The sequence below is a fragment of the Protopterus annectens genome, chromosome 3.part0, assembly GCF_019279795.1.
Source record: "Protopterus annectens isolate FY-2018-M chromosome 3.part0, PAN1.0, whole genome shotgun sequence".
In the NCBI taxonomy this organism is placed as follows: domain Eukaryota; kingdom Metazoa; phylum Chordata; order Ceratodontiformes; family Protopteridae; genus Protopterus; species Protopterus annectens.
The window spans coordinates 1180005732-1180023014 of NC_056731.1; the positions used below are offsets into that span (position 1 = coordinate 1180005732).

The 17283-nt window shown below is 39.0% G+C and overlaps 1 protein-coding gene across 1 annotated transcript in view; it reads right to left on the reverse strand.

Annotated features, from left to right (window-relative positions):
- CPNE3 (copine 3) overlaps positions 1-17283 on the reverse strand; it is a 1265161-nt gene that overhangs the window by 481606 nt on the left and 766272 nt on the right. Inside the window, exon 12 of the mRNA XM_044065780.1 lies at positions 9652-9785. Coding sequence (XP_043921715.1) covers positions 9652-9785 — 134 coding nt within the window. The remainder of the gene's footprint in view (positions 1-9651; positions 9786-17283) is intronic.

The following is a 17283-nucleotide window of genomic DNA, read 5'->3' on the forward strand; positions in this document are numbered from 1 at the left end:
TGCAAACTGGCTTAAGGACAGAACCCACAAGGTCAGAATAGCTGGAGCTATGTCAGATTCTAAGCCAGTCACAAGTGGAGTCCCACAGGGCTCTGTCTTGGGACCCCTCTTGTTCGGCATTTATTTCTCAGATGTGCAGGCAAACATAGGGGGGTTGTGGCTGACAAAGTTCGCAGATGACTGCAAACTAGGCGAAATAGTTGATACACCAGCTGACACATGCATCCTTCAGAAGGGCCTTACAGAAACAGAATGGTGCCAGAGTCATGGTCTTAAACTAAATGCCAAAAAATGTATAGTCATCCCCTTTGGGAAAAACAAAGTACCCACAAATTACCACATAGGTGGTAATCCATTAAGTACAGAAAAAGTAATCAGAGACCTGGGGACCCAAGTTGACAGTGACCTCTCATTTGACACCCACGTCGCCAAAGTGGTTAGAAAGACCTTCAACCTTGCCCACCTTATCATGAAGGGATTCACATCCAGATCAAAGGATGTCATTGTACCCCTATATTCCTCCCTTATCAGGCCTATGATTGAGTACAATGCCCCATTTGGTATGTACCTCACCCGGCACCTGCATCAGCTGGAGAGACCCCAAAAGTACCTCACCAAGAGGATCAAGGGTCTCCAACATATGTCATATGCTGCCAAACTAAAGAAGCTCCAGCTCTATTCAGTAGTATACCGCCTGCTCAGAGGTGATCTGTGCCTGACATACAAGGCCATGTCCAATCCGGAATTAATGGACATGCTCCACCTCAAAAAATCCAAATCCATCAGAGCCACAAGAGCTAAAGATCTAAACCTCAGCACAAATATGAACAGGACATGCTGGAGGGACAGATTTATAACCCAGAGGCTTCCCGCACTCTAGAACAGGATCCCAGTCCATGTTAGGCAGAGCTCCTCACTGACTCTCTTCAAGAGAAATCTTGACGAGTGGATGGGTGATCGTAGGTTTACCCCGGGGGTCATCTCTGTGTCACTACTAGACAGAGGCACAGTAAACTAAATTTATTTTGTACACTTTTGTATCATTACAGGGGGTGGCGAAAGCCACGTACACTATGGCTAGGCTTATAAATGCCCTAGGGCAGATAGTCTAGTACTATACTATGAAACTATGAAACTATAAATATTACAAATGTAATAGTTCCTGTGTTTACTGTGACTTATACAATTTAGTTTAAAACCTAATACCTAAAGAATAATACCACTATAAAAACAGTTTGTGCTGAAGTGTATGCCATTTATTTTTATTTCATAACCCCTATGGTTTCAGAGATATGAATTATAGTTATGTACTTACCATAACTTGACATCTGTGTTATCTGTAGTCACCATTCATCACGTTAGGATCTTGGATCCGATATCGAATCCGAGCCGGCATACTCAGAACACAGCTTAGCTCAAGCTCCTCCCCTCCCATAATGCTCTGCTACCCTACATTCCCTCAGATCGAGTTTGCACAAGGAAGGAAGACAGAAAAATCACAGAAAGGGAGAACACCACATTGCTGCTGCACAAATGTCATCTAAAGACTGACGATCTGCAAAGGTAATGGAAGTAGAAACTGCCCTGGTTGAATGAGCCCTCACTGGTGTAGCTAAGGAAATGCCTTCTGAAGAATATATAAAGGAAATATATTGCAAAATCTACCGGGAAATCGTGACTATCAAAATATCCCAGCCTTTTCTATTAACGGAGAAGGCCACAAATAGTTGGTCTGAACTTCTAAATTCTCGCGTTCGATGTAAATAAAAGTGAAGTTGACGATGAAAGTCCAATGTGTGCAGAATATATTCCCCTTTATTGGAAAAGTTAGGGAAAAATACTGGTAAGTGAATACAATGGTTGATATTCGCTGATAAGGCCACTTTAGGCATGAAGGATGGATCAGGTTTAACAGACACTCTGTCCCTGTGGAAAATGAAATAGGGTGGTTTGACAGTAAAAGCTTGCAACTCCGAGACTCTCTTTGCCGAAGTAATTGCCACTAAAAAGGCAGTCTTCCAGGAGAGAAATTTAATATTGCACAAAGCCACTGGTTCAAAGGAAGGTTTTGTTAAGGCCTGAAGCACCAAAGTCAAATCCCATGGAGGAGAAGGATGTTTAACAGGAGGCCTTAATAGAAAAATCCCTTTTAAAAAGGCCTTACAGAGGCATACAGAAAAGGATGAATCACCCCCAAGGTGAAAATTTGAAATCGCTGCCAACCGTACCTCGATAGTGGAAAAACTAGCTCCTTCTTTCAACAAAGAGGTCAAGAAGAGAAGTATTTCGGGAATAGGGCCCAAACCGAAAACCTCTTCCATTTACTGGAATAAACTCTTCTGACAGAAGACCTCTGGGAAGCAAGAATAATCTCCTTCATGGGTGAAGTTAGCCTGGACTTAGCCAAAATCACTGGAAGTGGACATACCATGCTGTCAGACATAGGGTCTGAAGATTTGGGAGGGGTAGGACAGAAGGATGAGATAGCAGATCCAGAATTGGATTGAGCACCCAGGGTGGATGCCTCAAATGAGACCATAGAAGGGGGAACCACACCTGCAGAGGCCAAAAGGGGGCAATGAGGATCATTTGACTCGAGGTGTCTGGCTTTCTGAAGAACTCTGGGAATTAGGGGTAAAGGTGGAAAGGCATACAGGAGACCCGGAGGCCAGTCGTGGGAGAGCATGCCCCTGGGGAGCTTAGGGTCCGAGCCCTTGGATCCAGGAGTTGATGACCTAGGACCCAAAGATCTCGGATCTGAACCTGCCCTGGCTGGAGTCAGATCCAGGGACCTAGGATCCGACAGCCTGGTACGCTTGGTTGGGGCCTCCTCAACAGAAGGTTTCTTTTTAGCCCCAGGAGGGCCAGCCTTGGCCGGGGAAGCAGTGACCAAGGGCCCTCCTTTGACCAAGCCCTTAATTAAGAGCTTATTGCAATGGTCGACCAAAGCCCCTGGGTTGAATGCAGCACAAATGCTGCATTCTACCTCGAGGTGGTCACCGCCAAGACAGCAAAGGCACTCCTCGTGTGAGTCAGAAATAGGCATTTTCCACCTACAAGAGGAGCACCCAAAGGTTTTTCTGACATGGCCGAACTGAAAGCAAAACCCAAAGTCCACAAAAAAGCCAAGGTTCAAAAGCCTAAAATCCATCCAAAACACTCACACACACACTTACAAAGAAACACTAGCAAACCCCAAAACAAGTAGGCTGAAGACAAAACCCTGAGGAAAAAAGGATCTAATAAGGTTAAGACTCGACCGGGAGGGGATAGATAAGAGGGGAAACTACCCACTAACACTACAAACTCAAGAAATAACAAGAAATTCAAAATTATGTGCTAAATACACTAACTCTAACAGGAGCTGAACAATCTGCGTCTGATTGAGTGGCAAACGAGATCTGAGGGAGTGTAGGGCAGCAGAGCATTATGGGAGGGGAGGAGCTTGAGCTAAGCTGTGTTCTGAGTATGTCAGCTCGGATCCGATATTGGATCCAAGACCCTAACGTGAGGAATGGTGACTAGATAACATTAGATTGTTTGTTTGAAATGTGAAGACATAATTTGATTCTGTCAAAAAGCTTAGGGTCCACCCATTGGAAGTTACAGTGCAAACCTCCTGAGCTCCATTGGAGTGAATGAGTTACAATGCCAGGTTTTTGTGATATAAAAAATGAGACCACAATAAATTCTTTGTTTCCCACCTTAAATGTGACCTATAATCTGTGCAATTCAATTGAAAAACAAACAAATCTGTTAGGGGAAAAATATAAAAAATAAATAACGTACAATAAGCTGGTTGCATAAGTGTGCACACCCTTAAACTACTACTTTGTTGAACCACCTTTTGATTTAATTACAGCATTCAGTCTTCTTCAGTAGGAGTCTATCAGCATGGCACATCTTGACTTAGCAATATTTGCCCACTCTTCCTTGCAAAAGCATTCCAAATTTGTCAGATTGCGAGGACATCTCTTGTGCACAGCCCTCTTTAGGTTGTCCCATAGATTTTCTGTTGGATATAGGTCTGGGCTCTGGCTGGGTCATTCCAAAACTTTAAATTTCTTCTGGGGAAGACATTCTTTTGTTGATTTGGATGTATGCTTGGGGTCATCTTCATGTTGAAAGCTGAAATTCCTCTTCATCTTCAGCTTTCTAGCAGATTCCTGAAGGTTTTGGGTCAAACGTTACTGGTATTTGAACTGTTCATAATTCCCTCCACCTTGACTAAAGCCCCAGTTCCAGTTGAAGAAAAGCAACCCCAAAGCATGACACTGCCACCACCATGCTTCAACCATGGGGATGGTGTTCTTTTGGTGATGTGAAGTGTTGTTTTTGTGCCAAACGTACCTTTTGGAATTGTGGCCAAAAAGTTCAACCTTGGTTTAAACCATAACACATTTTCCCACATGCCTTTGGAAGACTTGATGTATTGTTTTGCAAATTGAGTGTTTATCTGTGTAAAAAAAAGGCTTCCATCTTGCAACCCTATCCCTCAGCCCAGACATCTGGAGAATATGGGAAATTGTTGTCACATTTAATACACAACCAGTACTTGCCAGAAATTCCTGCAGCTCCTTCAGTGTTGCTGTAGGTCTCTTGGCATCCTCCATGACCAGTTTTCGTCTTGTCTTTTCTTCAATTTTGGAGAGATGCCCTGTTTTTTTCAACATCACTGTTGTCCCATATTTTCTCCACTTTTTGATGACTGTCTTCACTGTGTTCCATGATATATCCAATTCTGTGGAAATTTTTTTGTACTCTTCTCCTGACCGATACCTTTCAACAATGAAATCCCTTTGATGCTTTGTAAGCTTTCTGCGAACCATGGCTTTTGCTATAGCAGGCAACTGAGTAAATGTCAGGAAAATCCTACTAGGACAGCTGAACTTTATTTGTGGTTAATCAGAGTCTCTTTAATTGATGGCAGGTGTGCACCCAAGAAGACTGAATGCTGTAATTAAATCAAAAGGTGCTTCCACAAAGTATTAGTTTAAGGGTTTGCATACTTATGAAACCAGCTTATTGTATGTTTATTTTTTATATTTTTCCCCTAACAGATTTGCTTGTTTTTCAATTGACTTGTACAGGTTATAGGTCACATTAAAGGTGGGAAAAATTTTGAAATAATTTACTGTGGTCTCATTTTTTATACCACGAAAACCTGCCATTTTAACAGAGGTGTGTACACTTTTTATATCCACTGCATTTGCCACTTCCGCCCTTGTCTGAAACATGCTGAAGGTCTACTCATGAGATTTCACAAAACTAAACCACACAGTTACAGGACGTAGACAGGACATGCCCGCTTGAAGGCAGGTGGCAGCCAAAGTATCTTATCACATCAATGCACATAACCGCACTGTGGTTTAAATGAGTTGTCAATGTTATGCCCACAGAAACACAAGGAGAAGCGCACACACACACACACACACACACACACACACACACACACACTTTCTGAATCATAAATGCATTCACTCATACATCACTCTCATTCTCTTCCAATCTGTCTCTCACACACCACTACCTCATTCCTACACGCACTCACTCACATATCGCTCTCACTCTCACACACACACTTTCTCATTCATACATGCATTCACACACACATATCGCTCTCACTCTCTTCCGATCACTCTCTCACACACCCGCTTTCTCCTTCATACACGCATTCACTCACACACCCACTTTCTCATTCATACACGCATTCACTCACACACCCACTTCCTCCTTTATACACGCATTCACTCACACATCACTTTCATTCTAACACACCCACTTTCTCATTCATAGATGCATTCACACACACATATCGCTCTCACTCTCTTCCAATCACTCTCTCACTCATACATGCATTCACACACACATCTCTCTTAATCTCTTCTGATCACTCACTCACACACCCACTTTCTCATTCATACACACATTCATTCACACACCCACTTTCTCATTCATATACGCATTCACTCACACATCGCTCACTCTCTTCCGATCACTCTCTCACACACCCACTTTCTCACTGAAACACCCACTTTCTCATTCATACAAGCATTCACTCTCACACCCATTTTCTCATTCATACACGTATTCGCTCACACACCCACTTCCTTATTCATACACGTATTCACTCATACATCATTCTCACTCTCACACACCCACTTTCTCATTCATATGTTCATTCACATACACATCGCTTTCACTCTCTTCCCATCTCTCTCTCTCTCTCTCTCACACACACACACACACAAACAAACAGACACACACACACACACACACACACACACACACACACACACACACACACACACACACACACACACACACACACAAACACACACACAGTCTCTCACTCTCTGCTTAGAGTAGGTAGGCATTCTGCAGAAAAAATAAGCACATTCGACTCTTTTAACTCTATTTATACCAGTGTTTCTCAACCATTTGTGGCCCGGTATAATTCATGTCAGGGCCAGGTACTGGGCTGTAGCCCAGCGGTTGATAAACACTGGAATAGATTACATGTCTTGGAGGGGGAAGACCTTCTAACCATGCAACTCCTCCTCCTACTCAGTGTTTCCTGTCACCTTGTCAATCTGATCTGGAATACCAGGTAGCTTCAGCACATTTGTTCTAAAGTAATCCTTCAGGCAATGTGATTTTTAAATTAGCCCTTCTGGAAACATTTTCCCTAGAATCTAGTTGATTCCTTAACTTATTCATTGTCTATTCCATTAGCAGCAACCTCTTCATGTATTCTGACACCTTTCCCACCATATCTCTGTCCTTGACATACGTCTCCTTACCTATTCTGCCACTGTTGTCTTACTTCTGTCTTGAAGAAGTCACTTCCTCTAACACTCTTGAGAAGTTCTGGATAATTTTATTCACATTTTCCTCTAGATTCTCCATTTCTGGGACTATCTCTAGGAGATCCCTGTTTCTGTCCTCACTTTCTTCACTGCCAGGCTTAATGTTGATGTGCTAAATATAAATTTAAGGTGATTTCCACGTAAAACAATTCAGGGCTCTAGACTCAAGCAAACATCTTGGATGGAGGTTGATTCCTCTTCTCAAAATAAGTATAAATTTAAATAAATGGTACTTAACTACTACCACAAAAGCTGGGAAGAGAGAAGAAAAGGTGATAAACTATAAGCAAATGCTGATATTTCTCAAACAATTACAGAGTCGGTATCTCTATGTTGTTTTCTTTTATACTATTATCTTCTATAAGTAAAAAAGCCTATAGCATACACTTAATACTTAAGAAAGAGAAAGCCAAACTTGATGCAGTTTTATGACTGAATGATAGGAGACTCTGACATGGGAGTACTGGCAGACATGGTTTTACTAGACTTCACAGTCTCATACAAGTGTCTACTAGGAAAATCGGTGGGGTAGGGGGTAAGAGCAAGACTGAAAAACTGAAGTGCTGCATGGTAGAAGACTACAAAACAAAAGGTTTTTGGTGACAGTAATGATGTCAGGAAAAAGGAAAGAAGCTTCTAAAGGAGAAGAGAACAAGATTAGTGTCTCCACTAATGATACAAAATAGACGCAACAGGGAAGGATGAGATAAAAGTTAAAAGAAGGATGTTAGTGACAGCTCTGTCAATCTACAAGGAAGGACATTTATTGCAAGGAAAATTCAGTGATGAGTACACATTCCTCTTAAAGAGGAAGGTACTCTAAAATAAATGTTTTTTAAAGGGTTATATACAATAGTTTTTATACTATGTTTAATTAGCCTGGCCTCCCCTCCTCATTAGCAACTGCAATTTTCTCCCATACTGTCTGAATCTAAAGAATTGAGTCCTGTAAGAAGGTAATGTGCATAAAGCCTTTTACTCTAAAAGGACAACCCTTCTACCATGTCCAAAAGATTAAAAGGAATCTCCTGCCACACAAATTATATTAAATAAAAAGTTCTTAGTTCTACTACCACCTTCCAGATCCTGAAAACAAAATGAGCCTTGGTATCAAAAAAAAAAAAGAAAAAGAAAGAAGGAAAAAGAAGGTTTCAGACTTTAGTTACAACATTATCAAGATAAGCTTTACCTAATTCACTCTCCTAACCATTACAGTAAAAAAATATATAAAACTGAATCGTGGAAAGGTGTTACCATTAACAATTCATCTATAACTCTGAGGAATGATTTTGGTAGTGGCAACATAAGCTAGTAATCATAGGTTCACAGATGAATACTATGCAAACTGTCCTTGCGGACCACTTTATGCCTAGCCTATTATTCTATTAGGTAAAATTACCCATACCTAGTTCCATAGTCTATATATATCAACAACAACACCTAGACAGTGATTAGTACTGGATGAGAAAGTAATTATTTCCAGGGGAATCCCACGGAGTGTTTACAGGGGCCATATTGTAGGATGAGCATTTAGGTGCTGCCTCTGTCTGTAAACAGGACAGGTGGTAGTCATCTGCATACCATGCCCTGAGAACAAGCTAGCAACATAGGATTAGGGTTACCACCTGTCCCACTTTGCGAGGGACAGTGCCTCTTTGGGCAGTTGTGTCCTGCAAAAAAATTGTAAACATGGCAAATGTCCTGAGATTTTAGGGTAAAATTATTTCCTATATTTTATGTAATAGTTGCATAAAACACTTATTCTGTATCTGAAACACCTAAATGTTATAAGAAACAAAATAAGCAACTGAAATGCTACAATAAGCTTTTATTTAGGCAAAAAAGTGAAGTTCTGTCCTTTGTACTGAACGTGGTATGTTTTGGCTTTCAAAATCTGACGTTTATACCAAAAATGTCCCATTCTGGGCATTTGAAAAGGTGGCAACCCTACCTACGATAAGCTTGGTGAATACTACCATTTTAATATTTTATCATAAAAAACAACATATTGAAGTACTTAAAAGATAAGGCACCAAATGACTGAATCCTGTAGATCTGAGCAAGAGCATTACAATTAATTTTAACCTAAGCTGATACTACACCAACCTGTTGTACATTAGGTGAAAGAGGATTAAACTACCTAACAAATTCCTCTGAAATTTTGTACTGTTTATCCAGAAATATAAGACACTGGTGATCTCAGGATTCTTATAATCTGTCTTTCTTAAGGAGGCAAAAGATTAATGCAGTGGTAGAAGAAGGAACCAAGGTAAATTAAAATGAGGTCTCAGTGCAGCATGATGTCACTTCCCCACGCTAATATACAGTATCCACTCATGATCTATAGGACTTTGTGACAATTTCTGGATTTACCAGCTATGCATCTCTGGTCACAGCATTTCGTATCCCCAAATCAATTACTCAGTCACTGCTTATACTTAGGCCATTTTATGCAGACCACAAAAGCAAAACTGTACAGCATATATTTCCTAAATCTCCAGTTCTCTTACAGTTACTTCAAACAATTCAAACCTATAAAAACATATATAAACTGAAGGAATAATTATAGACAGGATATCTGTAAACATGTAATTATTTTCTATGAGCATGTAATGTGTAGCTAGCTATCTCTCTGAATGACTCTTGGAAACAGAAAAGCAAACTAAATTTAAAAACAGTAAAATAATAGAAGTTGCACACACGCATACACACACACACGCTTTTGTTTTTGGTATATAAAAAATGCAAATAAAGAATCAGGAAAAAAAAGACCTTAACTTACTAGTCATAATCCTGAATGACCAATCCTACAGACCAGATTGCTGCCAAGTATTCATTAAAGCCATGTGGATTGATATAATGTAAAGAAGTTGGAGAGCGAGGGTCACCATTGGAACCTGTGAAGTCTATGCCAACCTGTAGGGAATAAGATTATAATACAGTGGTTTGGTGGTTGTCAGACTAGAGTTACACTTATGTAAACACAATACCAGTAAAGGAGACCAATAATAAGGACATGAAACTTGGGGACAGTACACAAAATGTACCCCAATGAAACTCAGTCAGTAGTAGGACCAAAACAGGTTTGTTTCCGTTTATGAATGTTAATTTCTGACTTGCTGTTAACTAAACACATTTTATAACTGTAATATGTAGAAACTGAGAGGAATCATAGATCTTTGTGGCAATGTTCTTTCAGAGGCAAATATAACAATTTAAGCCATCAGTATCACAGCTACCTTAAAGGTTTTAATGGATGAAGCATCCCAGCAACTTGATCAGGTAATACTTCTATAACACATTAAATAGGACAATATAGGACTTCACTAGTCTGGCACTGACTGCAATGACCAAAATTTAAAACGATATAGAAGTAATGCTGGAAAACCAGCTTGGAAAAGACAGCAGGGTCACCAGTAAAACAACATCATGAATGATTTATATTATTGGCTGTAATTGTTCCAAGACTTTGTGGTATATAGGACAAACTACAAGAAAAGTTAAGGTTCGGATTTTAGAACATATTGGAGACATTAGAAGGAAAAATATGGATAGCACTGTAGGTAACCATTTTATATCTGCACATAAAGGGGAAATGGGGGATTCATTTTTAGTGTACTAGCACGACCTAAAGTTTATAATGGCAACTTTAAAAGGGAACTGAACAAACTTGAGTACAGGATGATAGTAAATTATCATACATTAAGTCCTAGAGGAATGAATTTAGATAGTAATATAACTTTGTAAAATAAAAAAATAGTAGGATAAAAGAATATGTGTAGCAAGAGTAAATCTGTGAAAATAAATTATGACATTTTAAAACATTTAGTTTAGCATAATTAACATGGGCTTGATTAAATTAAAGAGGTTAACATGGATTTTTTTTCATGAATGCATTAGTTTATAAAATTTGGTAAAATTGTTTTTATATATATATATATATATATATATATATATATATATATATACAGAAAAGCACTTTTACATGTATTTGCATGTACACATGAATTATTATTCTATGTTTAGAGTATATAGTTATATCATATGTGCTTAATTTTTGTTATTTGATGTATATAATGGTTTCCCTTGAGTTGCATAGTTTTGCACTATGTGGTTGCACTTTAAGAAAATCAGTTAATAATGAGTATTAATATTTAATTGATTAATTAATTGTACATAATTGTTTGCAGTGTTTGGTATATAAGGAGGTGATGTTTTGAATTAAATTGTTCCATTTGAGGGCGAATGGCCAAGGTACCAGAACATGTAATAAAAGGAAAAAGCAGCTCCGGGCGTTGTTCTTTTCATGATGTTGTTTAACTTTTAGTTATGTACTCACCATAACTTCAGATGTTTGGGATCCATCTCGCCTACATTCTGAACTGATGGAGAAATCCATTTCTATTCCCGTGGCAGAAGTACTAAAATTTTTGACCTCTCTTTTCAATCAAGGCTCTTCAGTTTCTACCATCAAAGTACAATTGGCAGCAATTTCTAATTTTCACGAATCCATAGACCCACCTTTAATGAGCAACAGATTGTGTAAGACCTTCTTGAAGGGTTATGCTCTATTAAGACCTCCGATTTCTCATCCTGCACCTCCATGGGATCTCGATATAGTTTTACGCGCCTTGACTTCTTTCCCCTTTGAACCGGCAGCTACATGTGATCTAAAGTTTCTATCATGGAAGACAGCTTTTCTGGTGGCGATTACTTCTGCCAGAAGAGTTTCAGAGCTTCAAGCTTTGTCAGTGAAACCCCCGTACTTGGTTTTTCATAAAGACAGAGTATCCCTCAGACCAAATCCTTCCTTTGTTCCTAAAGTTTGTTCTACTTTCTGCTTACAACAATCGTTAGAGCTTCCAGTTTTTTTCCCAAAATACTCTAACAAAGCGGAGTTCATATTCCACACACTAGATGTCCACAGACAGTTACGTTTTTATGTAGACAGGACCAGACAAACAAGGAAAACAGATCAGTTGTTTGTATCCTTTGCAGATAACAAATTGGGCAACGCTGTCACAAAGGTCACTATTGCCAAATGGATCAGGGACTTTATTACTCAAGCTTATATTTATTCTAACAAAGAGCTTACCACCTCTGTCAAGGCTCATTCTACAAGGGCTATGGCTACTTTGGTAGCATTTCATTCTAAGCTTGCTATTAGTGACATTTGTGCTGCGGCTACATGGTCTTCCCCGCATACCTTCATTTCCCACTACAAATTAGATGTGGCATCTAGAGGACGAGCTTCATTTGGTTCCACAGTGCTCAGGAGTGTTTTCCAATGAGCCACCCGGGATTTAGGTGCTAGGGACGCTGTCCCATCAGTTCAGAATGTAGGCGAGATAGGATCACATAACATCTTTTAGTTATGTACTCACCATAACTTCAGATGTTTGGGATCCATCTCGCCTACATTCCTAATAACCCACCCTCCTTCCCCCTTCCTTGGAGATCAGAGGATATCAGAAGGTCCGAATCCTGTTGTTTCATCTTGAAACATCTAACAATGTTATATAACCAAGTTGTGCATGTGTGCATGAATGCGGAAAAACAAGATCTGGGGGATTAGTGGTGGTGCATCCTGGGATAAAGATAGCTCAGCCAATTAGAGGCCTCGCTCTATAGCATAAGCGTGCTGAGTTGGAGCCGAGGGATCCACAGTAGGGGAGTGGACCATCGGCTCCGAAGCCAAATGGGCTGGAGCCGAAACTAGCTTTTGGAACACTGGCGACTGGAAGAGTCGAAGGAGCACCCTGTCGATGTCCGAATCAGACATCTTGGATGACCTAGAGGATACCGATCGGGCCCGAACCGATTTCTCCATCAGTTCAGAATGTAGGCGAGATAGGATCACATAACATCTGATGTTTTTCGTGAGGTGAAGTGCTTTTTGTGGTTAGTGGTTGTATTTTTTGTGAAAAGACAGCAGGGTACATGCTGGCTAATCTAACAATAATAATAATTATAATACCCATTTATTCATTAATCAGGTAGACCCACTGGACACACAGTCCCTTTTCAGGGGTGACCTGGCAGCAATATCTGGTTATGTGAAATGCTGAATGTCATATAGTAGGTAAATGAGGTCTGGGGGAATCAAGACCTGTACCGCTACCAATTTTAACCTCTGTAAAAACTGGTTTTATTAACAGCCCTAATGAAGATACATCAGTAGCATCGGCAATGTACATCAGAAAAACAAAATTTAAAACAAAACTTTTAAAACATGGTTTGCATACAGATACATACACACAGCGAGAGTCATTAGATCTGCATGATTCTCAAAGTAAAAACACCCATTCTTATTTACATATGTGCAACCAATGACACTTTAAAAATGAGATTTTATTCCATCTTTAATTTTACCAGGTAACCCATCCCACAAGCTTACTGCTGTTTCATAGTGCAAAGTCAGTGTCAGTAAAAAGCAACGAAATTAAAGCTCAGTTACTTTTCATTACTTTGTGGAAAAGCAAAAGCTTTAAATAAATGAATAAGGGGGAATGCACAAATGTAGAAACTTCACTTTTTTCAACCAAGAAAAAGATGAACCAGAAAATGCTTTTCAATCCTTTACAAACACTATATCTATAGCTATCTATCTATCTATATGTTATAAGATATATATCTCAGACTACCTCCTTACTAACAACCTCCTTTCTAATACTCAACATGATTTCCGACCACACCATAGCACCACCACTGCCTTACTCTCCTTTACTAACACTATCCTTCACCATAAAAACAGTGGCTATCTCTCCTCTGCTACTTTCCTACACCTATCTAAAGCATTTGACATGGTCCCACACAAAAAAACTTATCTCCATCCTCAATAACCTATCCTTCTCACAATCAGTCACCAACTGGTTTCAGAGTTACCTGTCTGACTGCCAGCAATCTGTTGTATGGCAAAATGACATATCTCCCCAACTACCTGTCTCTATTGGTGTTCCCCAAGGATCCATCCTTGGACCCCTACTCTTCTCTATTTTCACCAACAATCGAGCCTCTGCCACCAAACATGGCACACTCATACAATATGCAGATGACTCAACCATCATCTGCTCAGCCCAGTCCCTACCCGAACTGCAAAAGGTCACACAGGATGCCTTTTCCTCTGTTGAAACTTGGCTATCCGATGCCCAGTTAATACTCAATCCAAACAAAACTAAACTCCTCATCTTCGAACCCCCCAAACATACTCAAAACAACTCTGACTTTTAACATCACAGCAAAAGACAACACCACTATCCACCCAACAGATCACACCAAATTGCTAGGAGTTGAAATAGACAACAATCTCAAATTTGACATTCACATATCCATGACCATAGACAAAGTCCACCAAAAACTAGGAGCCTTATACACAAATAAGCAACTCCTCACCAAAGCAGCTAGGATTTCAGTTGCAAATTCGCACCTTATCTCCACCCTACTTTATGCCTCTCCAATATATACCAACCTAAGGCAATGCGATCTAAATAAACTCGGGACCTGCTACAACAAAATCGCCAAATTCGCCACCGGGGCATCCTACCACAGTCACCACTGTCTCTCACTTACTGAACTAGGCTGGCTAGAACTCCCTCACCTCCTTCAATGGTATCAACTCACACTCGTCCACAAACTAGTTAACCATCCTCTAAAGGTCCCATCCCTCCAGTATCTACTTCAACCCTATCTCACCATCAGACCACTACGATTCAACAACAAAAATCAATCACAGGTTACTAGAGCCAATAACAATGCTGGAGAAGCACTATTCTTCAGTGCTATAGCCAAATTATGGAACACCTCTCCCCGACAATAACCTCTCTACCATCATGCACCCACTTCAAAGCTTTACTTAAAGTGCACCTAAAAACATGCTAGCTATGCCCTTGTAACTCTCTCCTCTAACTTCTTCCACTCCATCTACCCTCTACCTCTCTTCCACCCCACAAACTACCTTTGATTACAGCAAGCTCTGATACTTCCATGCCTATCTACTTATTATATGGCAGTAACTTCTTATTGTAACAATTGTTAATATCTGCTATGACTTTGTGGATAGAACAGATGCTAGTTATCTACTGAACATACTATGTTCTTCATTAGTAACTATGTTTGTAATATTTTAATTGCCAGGATTCTTCATCTGTAACTATGTCTGTAATATTTTAATATGTGGAGCTTTTCTCCCCGGGCCTCCGCTGAAAATGGACCTGCGTCCAGTCGGACATTCCCGGTCAACAAATGTAAATAAATAAATTTTATATATATATATGTGTGTGTGTAATATATATATATATATATATATATATATATATATATATATATTTCGTGTACACAAAAGAACATCACTGCCACTTTTCAATCCTTTATACAGTAATATATATATATATATATATATATATATATATATATATATATATATGTATATGGATTCACTTTATAATCTTGAAATACTGAAATATCGAATTTCAGTATCTCGAGATTATAACGCCGAAAAATCAAAAACCCGAAACTTTAAAACTGCAAAATTCCAAACCACGAACATTACATAAACAAAACACTACACCACACAAACACAAATACACCTACCTGCCAAAACTGCAAAAAAAAAAAAAAAACAACACACACAAATACAACAAAACTAACACACACAAAAACAAACTATCTAAAAGACGGGGGGCAAGCCCCACTGCACCCCCCCATGTGGGGCTGCACCCCCCCCCTCCCCCCCTACTTATATATGCTAACTCCGAGTTTGCATTAAACACACAAACACATAAAACTCACCACTACACACACTCACACACACCAAAATCCCCACCCAATACCCTTACAAAAACTCCACTTACCTCAAACCCTAGCTAAATCCACAAACCGGACCACATGTCACGTACACAAACACACAACGGCGAATGCTACATTTCGGCATTCGCTATTATGCAGTTTCATGTAACTGCACTTTCGACTATAGTCTTGAAACACTGAAATTCGACATTTCAGCACTTCGAGATTATAAAGTGAAACTATAGATATAGAGATATATATATATATATATATATATATATATATATATATATATATATATATATATATATATATATATATATATATATATATATATATATATATATATAGGTCTACTTCTAAATTTCAAAGTTTCAAAACGTCTACTTTCTTATGGTCGAGACCATAAGATCGAAGTTTTGAAACTTCAAACTCTTTAAATGGAGATTGCAGGGCAGAGCAGAACAGTATATTTACCATTTTCCTCACTGCAGTATGATATCGGAGTTGGGAGATTTAATTAACAGGGGGTGTGGAGGAAGAAGGGGGAATTGCCCCCCCCTGCAAAAATGTAATAACAAAGATTTTTTTGCTTTTATTATTTTTTTTTGCTTAAATTTCTAAGTTTCAAAACTTTAATCTTATGGTCTTGACCATAAGAAAGTCGACATTTTGAAAGTCTGAAATTTAGAAGTAGACCCCTATACACACACACACACACACATATATATATATATATCTATACATATATATATATATATATATATATATATATATATATATATATATATATATATATATATATATATATGGATCTACTAGTTTTGGTCAAATTACATTTGGTCGAAAATGACTTCAGGCAGCCCACTTCACCGAAAATGCATTTCACTGAAAACCCATTTGGTCAAATTACATTTGGTCGAAAATGGAATATAGCCCCTGCCTCACTGCAGTGCGACCCTGGAGTGAGAATATAAAGTAAGGGAGAGGTGGGGGGCATAGCCCCCTACATAAATGCAGTTTATGCACTATTATATACATGTGTTTCCATTAAAAATACAATGAAACATATAATGTCAGTAAAAACTAGATGCAAAATGTGGGGGGCTGTGGCCCCCCCACCCCCCCAACTTTATATTCTCACTCCAGGGTCGCACTGCAGTAGGGCAGGGGCTATACTCCATTTTCGACCAAATGTAATTCAACCAAATGAGCTTTCAATGAAGTGGGCTGCCTGAAATCATTTTAGACCAAGTGTAATTCGACCAAAAGCAGTAGACCCATATATATATATATATATATATATATATATATATATATATATATATATGGTTTCCTATGAAACCGTCGAATTGCCATTACGTCGAGTCTGAGAACATCGAGACTACTACATCGACAAGTAAAATCAGCGAAAATAAAAATCTTCGATTTTTAGAATGTCGAGATTAACGTAAGAACATAATATTGGTATATTCTTGTCAATCCTGTACCATTCATAAATATACATTCTACTTAGTGTAACCTAAATAGAATAAACAACGCACTTCATATCCGGTATCTGCAGGCATTTAACAGGTGTTCAAATCAGTTACTGAACGTCAAAGTGCAATGGCGGAACAATTAACATATT